Source organism: Engraulis encrasicolus, chromosome 13 (genome assembly GCF_034702125.1).
Source record: "Engraulis encrasicolus isolate BLACKSEA-1 chromosome 13, IST_EnEncr_1.0, whole genome shotgun sequence".
In the NCBI taxonomy this organism is placed as follows: domain Eukaryota; kingdom Metazoa; phylum Chordata; class Actinopteri; order Clupeiformes; family Engraulidae; genus Engraulis; species Engraulis encrasicolus.
The window spans coordinates 46,692,042-46,708,904 of record NC_085869.1 but is presented as its reverse complement, the minus strand read 5'-3'; the positions used below and the strand labels follow the sequence as shown (position 1 = coordinate 46,708,904).

The 16,863-nt window shown below is 42.5% G+C and overlaps 2 protein-coding genes across 3 annotated transcripts in view; both read left to right on the top strand.

Annotated features, from left to right (window-relative positions):
- Positions 1-2,578: 2,578 nt before the first annotated feature.
- Positions 2,579-14,191, top strand: slc38a11 (solute carrier family 38 member 11). The gene is made up of 12 exons (XM_063214668.1): positions 2,579-2,762; positions 2,878-2,989; positions 3,411-3,485; positions 3,805-3,939; positions 4,052-4,117; positions 4,323-4,429; positions 4,525-4,604; positions 7,299-7,369; positions 7,955-8,116; positions 10,430-10,542; positions 11,704-11,835; positions 13,830-14,191. The coding sequence occupies exons 1-12, from the start codon at positions 2,643-2,645 to the stop codon at positions 14,136-14,138; spliced, it is 1,482 nt and encodes a 493-aa protein (XP_063070738.1). The 5' UTR covers positions 2,579-2,642; the 3' UTR covers positions 14,139-14,191.
- A 744-nt stretch (positions 14,192-14,935) lies between these two features.
- Positions 14,936-16,863, top strand: part of cobll1b (cordon-bleu WH2 repeat protein-like 1b) — a 58,079-nt gene continuing 56,151 nt past the window's right edge. Inside the window, exons 1-2 of one of the 2 annotated variants that reach the window (XM_063214064.1) lie at positions 14,936-15,228; positions 15,476-15,550. In XM_063214064.1, coding sequence (XP_063070134.1) covers positions 15,188-15,228; positions 15,476-15,550 — 116 coding nt within the window. In that variant the 5' untranslated portion in view covers positions 14,936-15,187. The other variant, XM_063214066.1, reaches the window with a different exon arrangement.

Sequence of the window (16,863 nt, the reverse complement as noted above, 5' to 3'; positions counted from 1 at the left end):
ATGTTTTTCGATAGAACATACAGAAATGGTAGGCCTGTTTATATTAGTGAGATGAGAAACTATCAAGACAAGAAACTTCTGGTGATTCACAATAAGTTAGTGAAAATTAAACTGTAGGAAGGCCCATTGATAAACAAAATAAAATATTAAAAAATATATATTTTAGCTTTTTTTCTGTGTGGATTGCTTCTTTGGGCCAGTTCAAATGGTATAATAATATGCAGAGACATGGAGGGCCAGTCAAAGGGGCCTGGCGGGCCGCATCCGGCCCCCGGGCCTTAGTTTGGGGATCCCTGATGTAGCTACTCCTACAGTACTTGCTAAGCCTTTTTCCACAGGCTTGATGCTGTGTTATCCCAGTGGTACTTCATCTGAGTGGTCCATATCTCACTCTACTATGTTACTGTGAGTTCCTTCCAATATGCAGACTCCCGACCTCGTCCTGTGCTTTTGGCCTCGACTTTCTCTGGCGCCCCGCCTCCAATCAAGTTTCCCCGCTGTCAGTTTATCCACAACAACATTTGGGGGACTATTCTTCATTCACCATACTGATTGCAAATGAGAAAATGACATTAGAATTGCACTTTTGCAAGATATTGAAATACATGTCTGTTGTCAGTGACGTCATCACGAGGCCACAAGCATGCAAGGGAGCAAGGGAGCAAGCGAGTCCGCATATTAGAATGCACCCATTGGCCCTGCCGTGGCCAACCGGTAGGGCACTCGCCTGCCATGTGGCTGACCTGGGATTGATTCCCAGCCCGGGTCATTTGCCGACCCCTCCCCGTTTCCCAATTCGCTTCCTGTCCACCTCTCACACTGTCCTATTGGATAAAGTCAAAAAAGACAAAAAGAAATCTTACATTTTTTCTTTAAATGTCAATGAGGGCCAGTTTTTCAAATTCCTCCCAGGAAAGGGGCTATACTATAACTATACGTATGTATTATTATGGTTGCCGACTGTTAATGAAAAAAATATGGGAGACTTCATTGAAGTGGGGGGTCTGGGGGTCCTCCCCCAGGAAGTTTTCCATTTCTTAGATGTAATTTCCTGCTTTATAACGCCCTGTGTCCCGTTTCAGCACGATAACGGAACCCATACTTTTACCTCTAAATTCCGAAAAACGATTCTGTATTTCAAGGGGCTTGTGGGGGGCCAAAACCTTGCTGTCCAAGGGCCGCATCTGGCCCCAGGGCCGCCATTTGAATAGCCCTGGCATAGGACATTAAATTCTGCAGGGGATATGGAAGCCAAGCCTGGTTGCATACTGTCATACTAATTGAATTTATGGTATGTAGGAAATTATATTGTGCTGATTATCATGACATTCACATCTCTTCGAGACTTGGTCTGACCAAGAGCATAACAACTAACATTCCGGCATGGTTGACCCACCTCCCTTGGTTTGCTACTGGTCGAGGGCAGAACAGGCTGAGCCAAAGTTTAAGTGGGTGGAGTTTCCCGCTGTGGAGGGAACCCGAATGTATGTGAACTAACAGTTTGCCTGAGTGAGTGTAGCTGAGCCGAAGGTGTTGCGTCACTGCGAGGGTGGAGCCTGGATATTGTGCTAGGGCACACACAGGATAATGGAAGTTGGCCAGACTGATCTAAACACCAAACCCCATGCAGCATCACTGGCAGTGGGCAGGCCCAGGAGAGAGGATGGTTGTGTGCTGGTGATGATGTTGTCCTCTTTGACTTTGAGATGAGGAATCTCATGCATTTCATGATGTGAATGCTGGTGGTGACTAATGATAAGCAGTTACACGCTTCGGTTGTGATAAAGTGACTCAATCTCATGGACGGCATCATAATGGTTGTGGGATTTCCGTTCATCATTCTTTCTTAATAGTGTATATACTACTACGCACTCTGCAAATCCCAGGCCTGTAAGAGCTATACGGAGGGAATTCCCCCCAACGAAAAAAAACACTGATCCAAATTATTAGATGGCGTCTGTCTCTGTAGAATATACTAATCTGTATCCTAATCTTTAAATTACTATTTAGTTAGAAGACACAAAGCCTTACTAATTGAGCTGTGCCCTCCTTGACCCTGCACCATCTCTTGGTATGTTGGTCTGGTGACCTTTGCCCTTTGCACTTCGACTAATTTACCATGACTCTTTTACAAATTGTAGACTATGACCTATAGATTGGTTTTGCATTACATTTTTTTTAAACAGTAATTAAGTTGTTCAGTTTCCTCTCACAACTCAACACCTCCAGTTTTTCCACACAGGACATATTGTTATGCCACAGTCAGCATTAAAAGGCCCCGGTGAAGCTTACAGCTAAATCAAGATATTAGGCAGCGGTGTACTTTTTTGCCCTAAATGCCCCTTCATCTCATATGTTTAACTACACAAAGAGTAACTGTACCGGAAAATAGCTGGGGCCTAAATCTGGTTCGTGAATGGCGCATGTGTGTGTGTGTCTCACGAGGAATGTTTCCCCGTCGAGCAAGAAAGGGGTTAATTCCGCACGACTCATTTGTGCGCTCTGCACTGCCATAAAGCCTAGCCATCAGCAGGGCAGAGCGAGGGGAAAGGAGATCATGTGGTTGGATTGTGTTCACCCGGCGCGTACTGTGTGCGCTCAGCTGTGCTCCAAGGAACGCTCGGAACTTTATGGCTTGAAGAATGGTCGGCTACACAGATATGTCGGACAACATTGGTAGCTCAGGAGAGGTCTTGATGTCTCTTGAGATGACAAGGGAGAATGGAGTGATTCAGAACAGCAAACCTCATCAGCAAGTACAGGTGGGTTTTGCGCACAGGCCGAATAGGCAGAGGGGAGTGTAAGTGCATCAGTTGTGGTGTCTTGGAAAACCTCTGCCACAGAGTCACCTCCCTCTGTGTGTATGTGTGCTTACAGATAGATGATGCAGGAGAATTTCTTATACCCAAAACTGACATGGGAGGGACGAGTTCAATGACATCCGCATCTTTTAATTTCATCAATTCGATTATCGGATCTGGAATCATAGGTGAGTAGTAACTTTTAAGTTTAACTCTGAACTAGATGTTTGCTCTCTGTTGGGTGGTGTTCATAAAACGAGCACCTTTAACATGTGGATTTTAGATAGCCTACTAAGTAAGAAGTCTCTTGCTAACATGCTTGCGTTTGAGCAACACTTTCTCGGGGGCAGGGTAAATAGCTCAGCATGGTGTGTTGACTGTGGAATACAACCTTGCCCCTGGTGCTGAATCATATGACCCAAAAAAAAAGAATTCCAGACAATGGCTCAATGGTTCACATTGGCTCTGTGTGCACGCAGAAAGAGTTGACTGAAAATAGCTGAATACTGAGTGAGACTGGAGAAAGTTGTGTTTGAAGATGACAGCAGTAACATCAACGCTCCACTTTTCCACCATGTTCACAACTCATACGGTTTGCCTTGTACGCAGGATTACCCTACTCTCTGAACCAAGCGGGCCTCCCTCTGGGATTAATACTGCTTATGGCTGTTGCGTTCATTACAGGTACAGTATGGAATGGTGATGGATATTGCGTCAATTACAATTACTTTCCACAATGTAGTATAGTAACAATGTGTTGTAGCAAGTAGCCTGTGCACTGACTGTATGTGTAATTTGTAATGCAATGTGACTTCCAGTTGAGACATAACATAACATCACATCACATCACATCAAATTTAATATATTCTGTTGACAACAAATAGGCCTAGTACCGTAGGCCCATTAATTGTGCACATTCTTAACATTCATCTTAACTGTGCATTGTAAAACCATTCATCTTTGCATCTCTTACATTTGCCATCTGTATGCTTTCCCCCTTCAGATTATTCCATTATACTACTGATAAAAGGAGGTAATATGTCGGGCACCAGCAGCTACCAATCCTTAGTCCGCAGCACATTCGGCTTTGCTGGGTATTTGGTGCTCTCTGCACTCCAATTCCTCTATCCATTTATTGGTATGTTCATGGCATTTCACTCACAGCACGTTACTTCAGTGGGTTTATGTGCACATACGGAAATGAGATGTAGGCTTTGGTGTTAACCTGTGGTCTTGTTTTCCTCCTCTAGCAATGATAAGCTATAACATCATTACAGGAGATACGCTGACGAAAGTGTTCATGAGGATACCAGGAGGTCTGTTGGATTTATTTTCTCTTCCTGCACAGTATCTGCTTACAAATACACATCCTTCTGTATGACTGTTACTTGTTTACTTTTATACTACATTATTGTACTAAATGACCTGCCTGCACTGTCTGTGGTTGTCTTCTGGGGGCGCCAAACACACAGCCAGAAGGCGGAGGTTGCCATCCCTGATTACCCTTGTCATTTGTTTTAGTGGGTGCAGGGAGTGTGCTTGCAGGGAGACGTTTCGTCATCATGCTGTCCACCATTCTCTTCACTCTTCCATTGTCTCTTTATCGAGACGTAGCCAAGCTGGGAAAGGTAACGCATTGCTAAGCATTAGCTGCGGACATAAAGCAGTCTGTCAAAATCTTTGCAACAACAATGCCACAATAGTGCGCTTCATTTGTGTGCAGGTATCCTTGCTGTCCATGGTCTTGACTCTGGGCATCCTCATCATGGTCATCATGAGGGCAGTCACACTTGGACCACAGATGTAAACATTTTTTTTGCTACCATGTTTTCATGGCCTTTGTCATTCTTGTGAAATTTTACTCGTCACCACATGTAGTTTCCTAATGTGCACCATTCTGCCAGTGCAACAGTGTAGTTGAAAAGACTTTACATTTACAACCATAGGGCTGCACTGCCTTAACATTGCACATGGCCTTTAGTAATACATTACGACTAGGTAAGTGCCATTCCAGCAACAGCAAATTTATAACAGGGGCCATATCTTGAAATATGAACACATATTCACATTTTCAACTATCCAATTACCTACAGCCTTCTCATAGCACAACAAGGAGATTTCCTGCCAGCTTTCCTGAAGTTGTTTACACATTAAAGTATGGAAAAGTCTGTACAAGGTGACTGCCAAATACTGTTTTAGCAACTTTCAGTGGGTTTCCGCTAAGAGGACTTGGCGCTGAATATGGCGATTGATTTTGTGAACTTTTCCTCACGATTATTTTGCCTGAACTACAACTTCAGGGAATTTACTCAGGTGGAAAAAGTCATTCACGCCTGTGAACATCCTCTTTCATCTAGGTCATATCCATCAAAAGAGTAGCTGTAGGCAACTGAACTTCATTTTGGAACTTAGGGTACACACCTGGTCCCTTTCAGCCATTTAAGCAAACTCAGACCTGTGACTCATTTTCTGTGCATATGTAAACGCTCCAAAGTGTACACAGACCCCTTGGAAGTGAACCGTACTGAGACCTTATTTTGACGTGGTCTCAGTACGGTTCGCTACTTCGCTTGTGAGTCCTGATAAATTTGACTTGTGACTAGGTGTTATCACTTAAGGAGAACTCTAGAGGGCTGGGTATGATCAAAAAGAGAACTGACACACCATAAAGCCCTCACGGGACCTGAAAGAGCAGCCATTTCTTCTTGTAATATGCTCACGATATGAACAAAAACAGAACTGAGTCCTTTGCTGTTGGTTCACTTTTTGGTCCACTTGAAAAGGACTGAGTTCGGTTTACTTTGTTTATTACAAAAAGGACCAGCTGCTCTTTTTTGTTCCATTAGGCTTTTACGGGGTGTCGATTCTCTTTTCCCAGGGCTAAAAGGGAAAGTGTGAAAGTGCCCTAATAGACTTCTTCCAGGTAAGTCTGATGTGAGAATCAGACATGGGAGAATCAGAATATTTTTACCTCCATTTCTACCTGACAAGTGGTTGGCCTAACAGGTCTACTTTCATCTGCATCATTTGATTCACCTACAGCTAAACTTTTGATTCTTTCTTAACACCAATTTGGTACGTAAGTCATGAAGCAGTGGGGGCAGTCCAATGGCCTAATGGTTAGGAGTTGGTCTTGGAAATGAGAAAGTTACTAGTTTGAATCCCATATCATCCCTGGCTGGCATGCCCGGAAGGTACCTTACTTCAGTGGTTCTTAACCTTTTTTTCTTGAAGCACCCCCTTACTTGTGCCCAAGACAAGCCGCGCACCCCCAACCCAAACTTCTACATGTTTTACGTGCTAAAAAATGATTTAAGTGATTAATTACAATGATTCTTGCTTTAGACATTAATCAATACTTCAATGACTTTACATGGGGACCAAAACTCGCTGTGTTTTGTCTTGATATGGCCTAATTATAATGTTTGGAAGCACAATTTTGGCCACAACCTCAACACACACAAAATTCCGCGCACCCCCTGAAATCTCTGGCGCACCCCCAGGGGGTGCCCGCACCCCAGGTTAAGAACCACTGCCTTACTTCACCCCTCCCCTGCTCCAGGGACTGTAACCAATACTGCAACTATAAGTTGCTTTGGATAAAAGCATCAGCTAAGTGTAATGTAATGTAATATAATAGATCATGTTTAAGCCCATAGAGTGGTCACCAAAAGCGTCTCGATGCAAGTTGTCTCGATGCAAGTCTTTGCCCTTATCACTGCCACTGTAATACAATTAGAACAACTTGGTTTTACAATAAATCCGATATGCGTCAACTCAAAACTCATCTAATTGCAAGGTTTACAAGGATTCTTGTTGCATGCATAGATATACTAGTATAAAAAGTATGACTTGCAGTGAAATTATTACAAATTGAAAATATTCCAGGTTTTGCACACGGTACAATTTGAACCTGTTATCATCACTAAATAGCTCCTGGAACTTTGGAATATCCCTTTAATTGGCCCATATCCAACTGCAAACCACATGACAGATTAGCAAAACAAAACCAGAGGTCCATTTTTAATCACTTAATTTGAATGCGTCATGTTTTCATACAAAACCATATGCTGGAAAATTGTCTATGATGCATTGGTAATTGAACCCCTGTAAAGACACAACCCCTGTTATTATCTTAAGTTTGTTATGGGCAGAATGCCATGTTGACCAAATAGCAATTTCTTAATAAAGACTTTACATGATGTCGTAGTAATGTTGCAATGTTGGAGTTAAGCTTTCCCCCGTAGACTGGGAAACGTTCCAAAGGTGGCACTTACAGGCTGAGTACTGTAGTAAGAGGTTATGTAAATCTATCAAAAAAGTACCTAAATAAGCACCCAAAAAGTACCTACAACTTGTTACACTTGCGTGCTGATATTCACACCGGGATATGGACTGGATAATGAAAATGTGTTAATGATGTAATCAAAACACTGTGCTTCATCCATATTGGCTGCACTGAGATCATTAACATGTACTATTCCTGTTTGTTCACAGTCCGCCAACATCAGAAGCATGGTCATTTGCCAGGTGGAATGCAATCCAAGCTGTTGGAGTCATGTCTTTTGGTGAGATTTGCTTGATATTTGTGGTGATACTCAGGGCCAGATTAAGATGGCCTGGGGCCCCTAGCCTATCGGTTGCTGTACTCGACGTTACAGATTAATTTTTCAGTATTGCATCACAATTGTTTTACTTTTGGCCAATGGGGGTTGGGGTCTGGCAGGTTGTGGACCCTAGGCAGCCATCACAGCAAATGTTGCAGTGTTAATTCAACACTTAAAGAGTTTTTTTTAAGTCCAAATGATGCCAAATCAACTCTCTAAGTGTTAAATGAGCACTGCAGAATTTACTGTGTAGCCTGTGCATTAATGCGGCCCTGGTGATAGGCCTACTACTTTTAACAGTCACCTTCTGTTAAATGTTCTCTCTTTTTTTGATACTATGTCCAACATACTATATGTGTGCATGTGTGTGTGCACACCTGAACATGCGTGTGTGTGCCTGTCTGTGTGCGTGCGCGTGCGCGTGCACGTGCGTGTGCGTGTGCATGTGTGTGTGTGTGTGTGTGTGTGTGTGTGTGTGTGTGTGTGTGTGTGTGTGTGTGTGTGTGTGTGCGTGCCTGCGTGTTTGTGTTTACCTGTGTGTTGCAGCCTTCATTTGCCATCATAACAGCTTCCTGATCTACGGCTCCATGAGAGACCAAACGCTAAGCAACTGGTCTCGTGTCACGCACGTGTCGGTGGCCTTCGCCTTCATCGTCAGCGCTGCGTTTGCCGTGGCAGGATACGCCACCTTCACCGGCTACACACAAGGTAAACACTGTAGTTTACTGCACTGTCGATTAAAAGGTGCCAAACATAAACAAAAACTGTGTAAAATAGAAAAAAGTCTGCACACTTAAATTCTCTGTGTTCTTTTTAATAAGCCAAACTGTCGGTCTACTCAGTGCTCAGTTACAAATGGAACATACTTGTAACATACTGTAGTGTACGACACCTCGCCACACTCATCTCCACTGCCCACAATGGCAGGGTTTCCCCTAGCTCTAAGGCGGCCACCTTGACAACAAACACCTCCCATCTTGACTACATAGGTCCCCAGAAAGGATTAAGATTTTGTTTTCAAATGTAACTTCTGAAACTGGTATACAAATGTATTTTTGTGGGCTTTCATGTTGTGATTCATAATAAACTGTACATACAACATAGACTTTCCATTGATAATGGCCACATGTCTCTAATAGCAACTAACCCCCACCACTCTACATTAGCCTTGGTCTCATTAGCCGCGCTTCAGCGGCCCGGGGCCGCCCGGGGCTCAGGAGAGTGGCCGGCTCGGAGCTGCCGGCCCCGGGCCATTTTTTGCCTGATCGGACTCATAGCCGACCCCAGGCACATTCAGGTACACGCCTTGTTTGTGAAACGTCAGTCGGGCACAGCCCACTTTCGCCCCAAATCACAGAAGGACAACAACAGAACAACGACAAAGAAGGAGAAGAAAATTGAGCAAACTCTGCTGCTGGAGCAGGTCGCCGTTTGGCTCGTAGCCTACGGACAAAGACGACAAGAACTGCAAAGAAAATGGCTTGCCTTTCAAGAACAGTTTTATTAGCCTACATGGCAAAGTTGTCGATTCAGAAGCTGTATGGGACGCAGCGCATGTTAAGAAGACAAAGACGCATGAAAAACATGTTTTTCCATGAAAAGAGCTAACTTAGAAAGAACTGGTCTTGTGTTGGGGACGTACAAATGTAGCCTATTTAGACCGTCGGTTTAATTCGAGGGAACAAAGAACACAGCGACAAAACAGATTTCCTCTCTATCCGGCTGGAGAATAACGCCATTGTTTACTTGAAGTAGCGGCCGCTTAAGGTTAAATAACTGTGGATTGAAAGAACATAAAAACGTTCCGTAAAAAACTGTAAAAAGCTAAGAATCTCAGCTTTCGAACAAGCCCTAACACATGTCTGTAGGTCTAGGTTAAGGAGATCGCTGGCTGTTAGGAAAAAAATGACGAGATAAAAAAAATAGTTGGAAAGCGCTATTTTTTCACTTGCAACAGCGGCCGCTTACAGTTTAATAACTTTTGAATGAAAGAACATAAAAACGTTCCGTAAAAAACTGTAAAAAGCTAAGAATCTCAGCTTTCGAACAAGCCCTAACACATGTCTGTAGGTCTAGGTTAAGGAGATCGCTGGCTGTTAGGGAAAAATTACGAGATAAAAAAAATGGATGGAAAGCGCTATTTTTTCACTTGCAACAGCGGCCGCTTACAGTTCAATAACTTTTGAATGAAAGAACATAAAAACGTGCCGTAAAAAACTGTAAAAAGCTAAGAATCTCAGCTTTCGAACAAGCCCTAACACATGTCTGTAGGAGAAGGAGATCGCTGGTTATTTATATATTTAGACCTATATATCTTTTAGATTAGGACTCTTTAGTCTAGATTCACCATGGCGTGAAAGCACAGGGGGACTTATCGCTAAATTCTGGGCAAATTATTAGTTTGGGGTGTTTGGCTTTCTTATGGCATAATTTCATAAGATGCAACTTTGGCACTTCTGTTTGTGTTTTTAAAGTTATTTAGCCAACATAACTTTTTTGTTGTTATCAGGGCATCATGGGCACCACACACTTAAACTTGGGATGTCATAGCTAAGTCATGTCGGCTTTTTTCTGCTTTTAGCCGCCAACTCTTGTGCCATTATCGTGATTTGGCATGCTTTCCACTGGACACCAATAAAAAGTGTCTCACAAATACTCACACATGACATTTATGTCGGCTTATTTAGCTTTTGCGCTATTATCGCCGAAGGTCTGGTAGGCTATATCGCACGTGGGCTATATCGCCCGAGGTTGACCCCGCCTCCGAGCCTCAGCGGTGCTTGCTGGCCCATCGAATTCGACGGGCCAGGGAAAGCGGCCCTTAGCCCCACAACCTGGCCCGGCGGCCATCTTTAGCACCTAGCCCCCTTTTGATGAGATCACCGTCAGCCCGCTTTTGTCCGGGCCAGCCCGGGGCTGGCCCTGCAGTGAGACCAAGGCTATTGACTAACAAATGTTCAGCGGGAAACACTGGATGTGACATGCAGTCCTGCTCATGGCCTATCCATTATTACCTTACAGGGGACATATTTGAGAACTACTGCAAAAGTGACAACCTTGCGACATTTGGCCGATTCTGCTATGGCATCAGCATTGTGACCACATTCCCCCTTGAGTGCTTCGTTACCCGAGAGGTATGCTCTTATGCTATGGTACAATTGCTCTGTAGAATGTTCACCATTCCTCCAGTGAAATGCTGCAATGGTCGTTGAAAGTAGTACTATGCGCGTAGTACCTACTACACCACTAAGATATTACACAGAATCTTAAGAAATACATAACAACTAGGTCATTGCCATTCTGGTAATAGCAAATGTATAACAGTTGCCATGTCTTAAAGGTACTCTCTGTTGGATGGTGGCCATAGTATTGCAATATGTTGCTCATTGAAACTGTGCTGCCGTTTGCCAAATTTGATATTTTCATGAATATTTACTAGATAAAACTAATATTTACTAGTCTGACCAAGTACAGTAAGTTTTGCTGCTAAAAATGTCTGTTTTTGGAAATTCAAAAGGGGCAGACATAGAGAGGATCCACCTTTTCATGTATGAAAATTGCAATTTTCCCAGTCATAATGTATACTTAGAATTTGATGGTGGTGGTAAGTATTCATAAAAAAGGGAACATTTGTGAGTAGGCAGCATGTATTCTGGACAGAAACTGTGAAAACATTACACAGTGCACCTTTAAGGTATTGAAAAAGCAAATGTGGATTTGAAACTCAAATGAATTTAACTCTTTAAGCTATGCTATCATACTGTCTGTCGTGTGTGTGTGTGTGTGTGTGTGTGTGTGTGTGTGTGTGTGTGTGTGTGTGTGTGTGTGTGTGTGTGTGTGTGTGTGTGTGTGTGTGTGTGTGTGTGTGTGTGTGTGTGTGTGTGTGTGTGTGTGTGTGTGTGTGTGTGTGTCTGTGTCTGTGTCTGTGTCTGTGTCTGAGGTTGTGTTTGTTTGTGAGTGAATGTGTCAGAGAAAGTATGTAAATTCATGTATGTATTTACTGCACTGTGTGTGTGTGTGTGTGTGTGTGTGTGTGTGTGTGTGTGTGTGTGTGTGTGTGTGTGTGTGTGTGTGTGTGTGTGTGTGTGTGTGTGTGTGTGCGCGCGCATGCGTGCGTGCGTGTGTGTGCTTGCGCAATTTCAAACTTCTGTGCTAACCCTGTTACATAGATTTTTGACAATAAAGTTACATTTGACTTGATTTGTCTGATGGCATTTTCAATGCTACCTACCGGTATGTCTTTACCCAACTAAAAATTGCTGATACGTATTGTTGTCTTTTATCTTTCCCCCTAGGTGGTGTCAAATGTGTTTTTCGGTGGGGTCCTCTCCACCACTTCCCATGTTGTGGTGACTGTCGTAATTGTGTCCGTGTGCACTGCACTCTCCCTGGGCTTTGACTGTCTTGGCCTTGTTCTGGAGCTAAATGTGAGTTTAAGTTCTCCTAAACGAATACACGCAAACTAACCAAACAATGCTTAAAGGTAAAATATGTAATATTAGTCATTTATTACCAATTACCATTTAGTAACCATTCGTTATTTATTTCCAAATGCATGCTGCCTATTCACAAGATTTTCATAAATATTTAAATATTAATTAAAGTAATTAAGTTTTATTGACTGGTTTGACCAAAGTACAGTAAGTTCTGCCGCCAAAGATGTTTACACCTGGTAATTCCGGATGGCTGACATGGAGAAGATCCACCTATTCATGTATGAATTGAATTGAATGAATTTCACAATGAATACTTACCTGTAGAAATTGATTGTGATGACACATATTCGTGAAAAAGACGTGAACTGTGTGAATGGGCAGCATAAATTCTGGAATTAATCCAATAAAAAAATAGATACTTCAAGTGATTTACTATATGATGAACGACATCGTGAATCAAATCAACCAGTATGATGGTTATACAGTATAGCCCTTCTGACATTATGTAACACAGAGCCAAACAACGCTTTTATCCAAAGTGATTTACAGTTCTTCCAGGTATAGGGTATTGATTATAGTCCCTGGAGAAATGGGTTTAAAGGCGCCTTGCTCATGGGCATTTAATGCTGAAGGTGACGGGAGGGAGATAGCAGACATGTTTACTTTATGCTGGTAAGGATGTAATTCAAATTTGCAACCCTGTGATTTCAAGACCAACCCCCAAGGTAATCATTAGACCACTGCGGCCTTCCTTTGACTGATCTTTTTAGACACAGATTATTATGCACTTACACGTCCACTGTCTATGCTAGAGCTACCCTTCCATATTTTTGACAGCTTGGGGGGGACACCGGATCTGTTTAATTCTTTCATTACACTTAATTACATGCTGTATTAATTAATGACATCATTATTAGACATGAACAGTGTCACATTGAATTTGAAGCAGTAGAGCGTAGGCCTACTAGCTCTATGGATTAATTTTGCAGTATTATAATAGTTCATGTTTTTAGAAACGGTTATTGTCAAAAGTATTATACTGACCTGTATGTCTTACTTAAAACTAATTTGTTGCAATTGATATTTGTAACATGTTAGAAAAATATTTTATTCAAAAAAATTGTTTTCGCCACTAATTGCTTCTTCATTTTCACATTCATTTCACTTTCAAAAAAAAACCTAAGTTACAAAAAAGTATGAATCGACATTTCATATAAATAATCATGTGCAAAATGCAATGAGAGGTATGGGACAACTTTGCTGTCTGTCCCTATGTGACTGACTATTACCATAGTACTACATTACTATGACATGACACAAAGTCTTCAGTAATAGGCCTACATTACAACATGATACAGTAATTGCCATTCTGGAATCAACAATCGTATAACTGGGGCTTTACACACAGTGAAACTGAAACATAATGACAGGTGAGAGACATCCTTGTTGTCCTCCCATTAGGGTTGCCACCTCTGCAGGAAAAAAACCTGAACATTTAATCCAATTGACCCTTTTGCTTGTAAGCCATTGCAGCCTTCATTCAGTGTCCAGGGACTTTTCCCCCCGGGACATATCATTTAAAAACAGGACAATCACATAAATCCAAGACAGATGGCAGCACTACTCTCCGTAACTTAGAAGCAGAGTTTCAGAATGTGCCTTTCAAAACTCTGGTTTTAAATATATCCCATGAAGGGTACAATGCACCTGTCACAATGGAGTTTTTCATTTTCATCCACAGGTCGTGTTTACACGTTCACAGAAAAAAAAATCTGCATTTAAAAAAATATCCATATGTGTAATCGGCACCTTAGAAACCTATTTTGAAATGAGCATTCTAAAATTCTGTTTACATGCCAAAACCAATGCGTTCTCAAAAAATGACCGTATAGGGGCCCAGCCACGACTCTAAGGGCTGGGCACTGGACCCCAAACAATAAAAAACATGTAAACAGCTTCTTAATGTCTCCCTCTTTCCTCCGCAGGGCGTCCTGAGTGCCACGCCACTGATCTTCATCATCCCGTCTGCGTGCTATCTGAAGCTGAACTCAGGCCGCTGGTACCAGGGGGAGAACCTCCTGCCCTGTCTCATCCTGATCGCCGGGGTCTTTGTGATGCTCATCGGCCTGATCATGGCGGCCATGTACCCCCAGGACTGCTTGCACGGGGAGGAGATGTTTTATTGCGAGGCCGCGGACGCACCTTTCATGATGTCAACTACTGAAACTCCCCTACTGCCATTTCTATCAAACACCACGGCAGCACCCACGGAAGCTGACTTTGACATGAGATAAATGTGATTGTTTGAAATAACATGCTTTTTTCTTGTTTTGCTTGTCTCGCTTTGTTGCGCATTTTGTACTAGTGTGTACTTGTGTTGGAATAAACAGTTTTCAATTTCCATTACTGGTCATTATCTTTTTATTAAGGGCAAGGAGAATTTGTTATAGTCGCAATAAGCTATATGAGAAACAATTTGATTTGGTAAAGATCTTAGCCAGGCCCAGGATAATGAATTTGATGAATTTAACAGATGCCAGACAAAGTCAATTATATTTATACCACTCACCACGGGGTGGCGCTGTGCTTTTAAAAAATATATAAATATTTTTTACTCCTTATGACTGAAGAAGCAGTGCATTTTTTCACTGCTCAGTGCTCACTAATTAATTTATTAACAGCCTTGCTTGGCAAAACAAGGCTACGAAAAGAAGGGGCAGTTGATAGTAGCTTAAATATTTTTCAATTTAATGGTAGCCTACGCATACTCTTAATTTATGGCTATTAAACAGGAATATACTGATCCTTCTACAAACTACTTGTTACTTACATTGCAAACTACTTGTTACTTACATTGTTACGAAGTCACAACATTTACACAAAAGTTGCTTTGCTACATTGTGCCTGTTGTTTGCGTACGTTTTCAAAGTTTTTACTAGTCTGATTTGAGTGCCAAATTAACAGATGGAAGCCCGAGTCATTGCGTGGGGAGTGCCGTCAGTACTGTTTTGTACACTACACTGCTTACCGTGAAGTGGGAGGGTAGGGGGATTGGCAGTGATTCTTACCATCGTGTCATGACTTGAAAATGTGGTCTGCCTTTGCCTCCCTTAGAACGAGTTGTGCGGGCGGTCGACAGAAACAGTGAACCAACTGTTATGGGGAGCTAGGCGTTGGGGGAAAATGTTCCAGAATTTTAAACCGCGAGAAAAAGTTTGAAATATGTAATGTATAGGCTAAGCGTCTGTATACAAGCTGTACCTCGGCGAAACGACATGCCCCTGGATGTTGGAGAGTTAATGTGTTGTTTTGGTTCCTCACTTCTCTTTCCAAATCAGGACTGATGACAGTAGATAACTGTGGTAAGGACTCAGGGCAGGCGTGGTAAGTAAACTTTGACACAACTGAATGCTTTATAAATTTAAACGTCTTCTGTAGCCTACTTGTTTTCTGAATGATACAATTGTTGCATATTTTTCAACTAGTAAAATGACCTCATTGGCAATTATAGTTACGGATGCACCCACACACAGACAGTGCAAGTAGTACGGACGACATTTTTTCTTCACTCGGCATTTCCCAAACTCCATGACTAAACACATATGAACTTTGTTTTGCTTCTGCATTTCAGTCGGATAGACGTCAACAGAGGCATGGATGACCATGGATGTCAAGGCACCTCTCATTATCGACTGCCATGCACAAGGTATTTATTTACACCAGTCGTATTCCATCCAAGAAGGTAGCCTAGAATCTTGACCTGAAACTTGCGCACATGGGGTTTAATAGATACCAAATGTTTTTGAATGGATAAGGGACTAATGGTGATTGATGTTGTGCAGATAAATGATTCAGTGACAGTTGTCACATTCCTCTACTGTTCTACTCTAACGTCTGAGTGCTTGACAGCTGGAAATACCCCTTCTCTTCATTAGTAGCCTAAGCTGTTCATTTTGCCCATTTGTCTTCACTGAAGCTCTAGGACAAATAAATACGAATCACTGCAAGCCCGTCAGTTTTCTCTAAATGACAAGACCCCTTTACATCAGGCTCTGTTTCCCCCCTTTATGCATGTGTTAATTAAGGACAGGACTGGAGGAGACAAGATCATCTCTTTCAAAAGAAGATTGTAATGTGGTGACACAATCAGAATTCTGGAGAAAAGGGTGTAGCTAACTCAGCTGGGCTGGCTGTCAGACTGTGGGAACTTTTTTTGTTTAAACTTCATCAATCAGTGGAAATAAAGAGCCATATCTCCCAGGTAATGAATTATCTACAAGTTTTTTCCCCACATATGTTGAACTCCTTAACACAGCTGGATGTCACGTGTTGGGTGGAGGTCGCACGGTGTTTGGCTCTGGTTAAGTAGCCAGCGCCACTTCTTCTCCTTCTGAGCCGCATTCTCTAATAGAGTTTTTAGGGGCAATTAAAGTCATAGTTGTCTCAGACATTGCCGTGACCTCTGAACCTCAGCTCATTTCCTGCCGCCATCTCCAGCAGCACTGAGAGAGAGAGCCGAGACCACATGTTGGGGTCATGGGAAATGCTGTTTGGGGGAGAAAAAAACAAATAGAGCAACATGCTCAGTGCACACTGGTCAAGCCCATGCACAGTCAGGAAATGGCAGTGCTGTATGTCTGCAATGCATGCAGAGCGGCAAGATCGCACACGAGTTTTAGTCTGAACTGAAGAGCGTCTTTGTCAGCAAGCCCTTTCCTGCACTTCAGCAAATGCCAAGTACTAACATGGTGGAATCACTACCAATTTGTCTGATGGTATTCTCTTCATGGTTGCCAACAGAGTCTCTCAGCCATGAATGGATGGCAATTTGAGAGAGACATCAAAAGAGGAGCTGCCGTTGGAATCGGTTGTCCAGGCCATTGGGGGCCCAACATTTTTGGAAATTTGGGCCCTCAAACTCTGAAGTGAAATGACGCGATTCTCCTGAAGGTAAAACGACAAGCAAGCAGTCCATCCTTGCCTTCGTTATTTTCCTACAACCTCTCTATTACCATCAGA

Excerpts from the sequence above, each read along its gene's own strand:
- slc38a11 (XM_063214668.1), top strand. The coding sequence starts at position 2,643 with ATGGTCGGCTACACAGATATGTCGGACAACATTGGTAGCTCAGGAGAG. Across the intron at positions 3,486-3,804 it reads GGCTGTTGCGTTCATTACAG|ATTATTCCATTATACTACTG; the intron begins GTACAGTATGGA and ends TTCCCCCTTCAG. Across the intron at positions 4,430-4,524 it reads ACGTAGCCAAGCTGGGAAAG|GTATCCTTGCTGTCCATGGT; the intron begins GTAACGCATTGC and ends ATTTGTGTGCAG.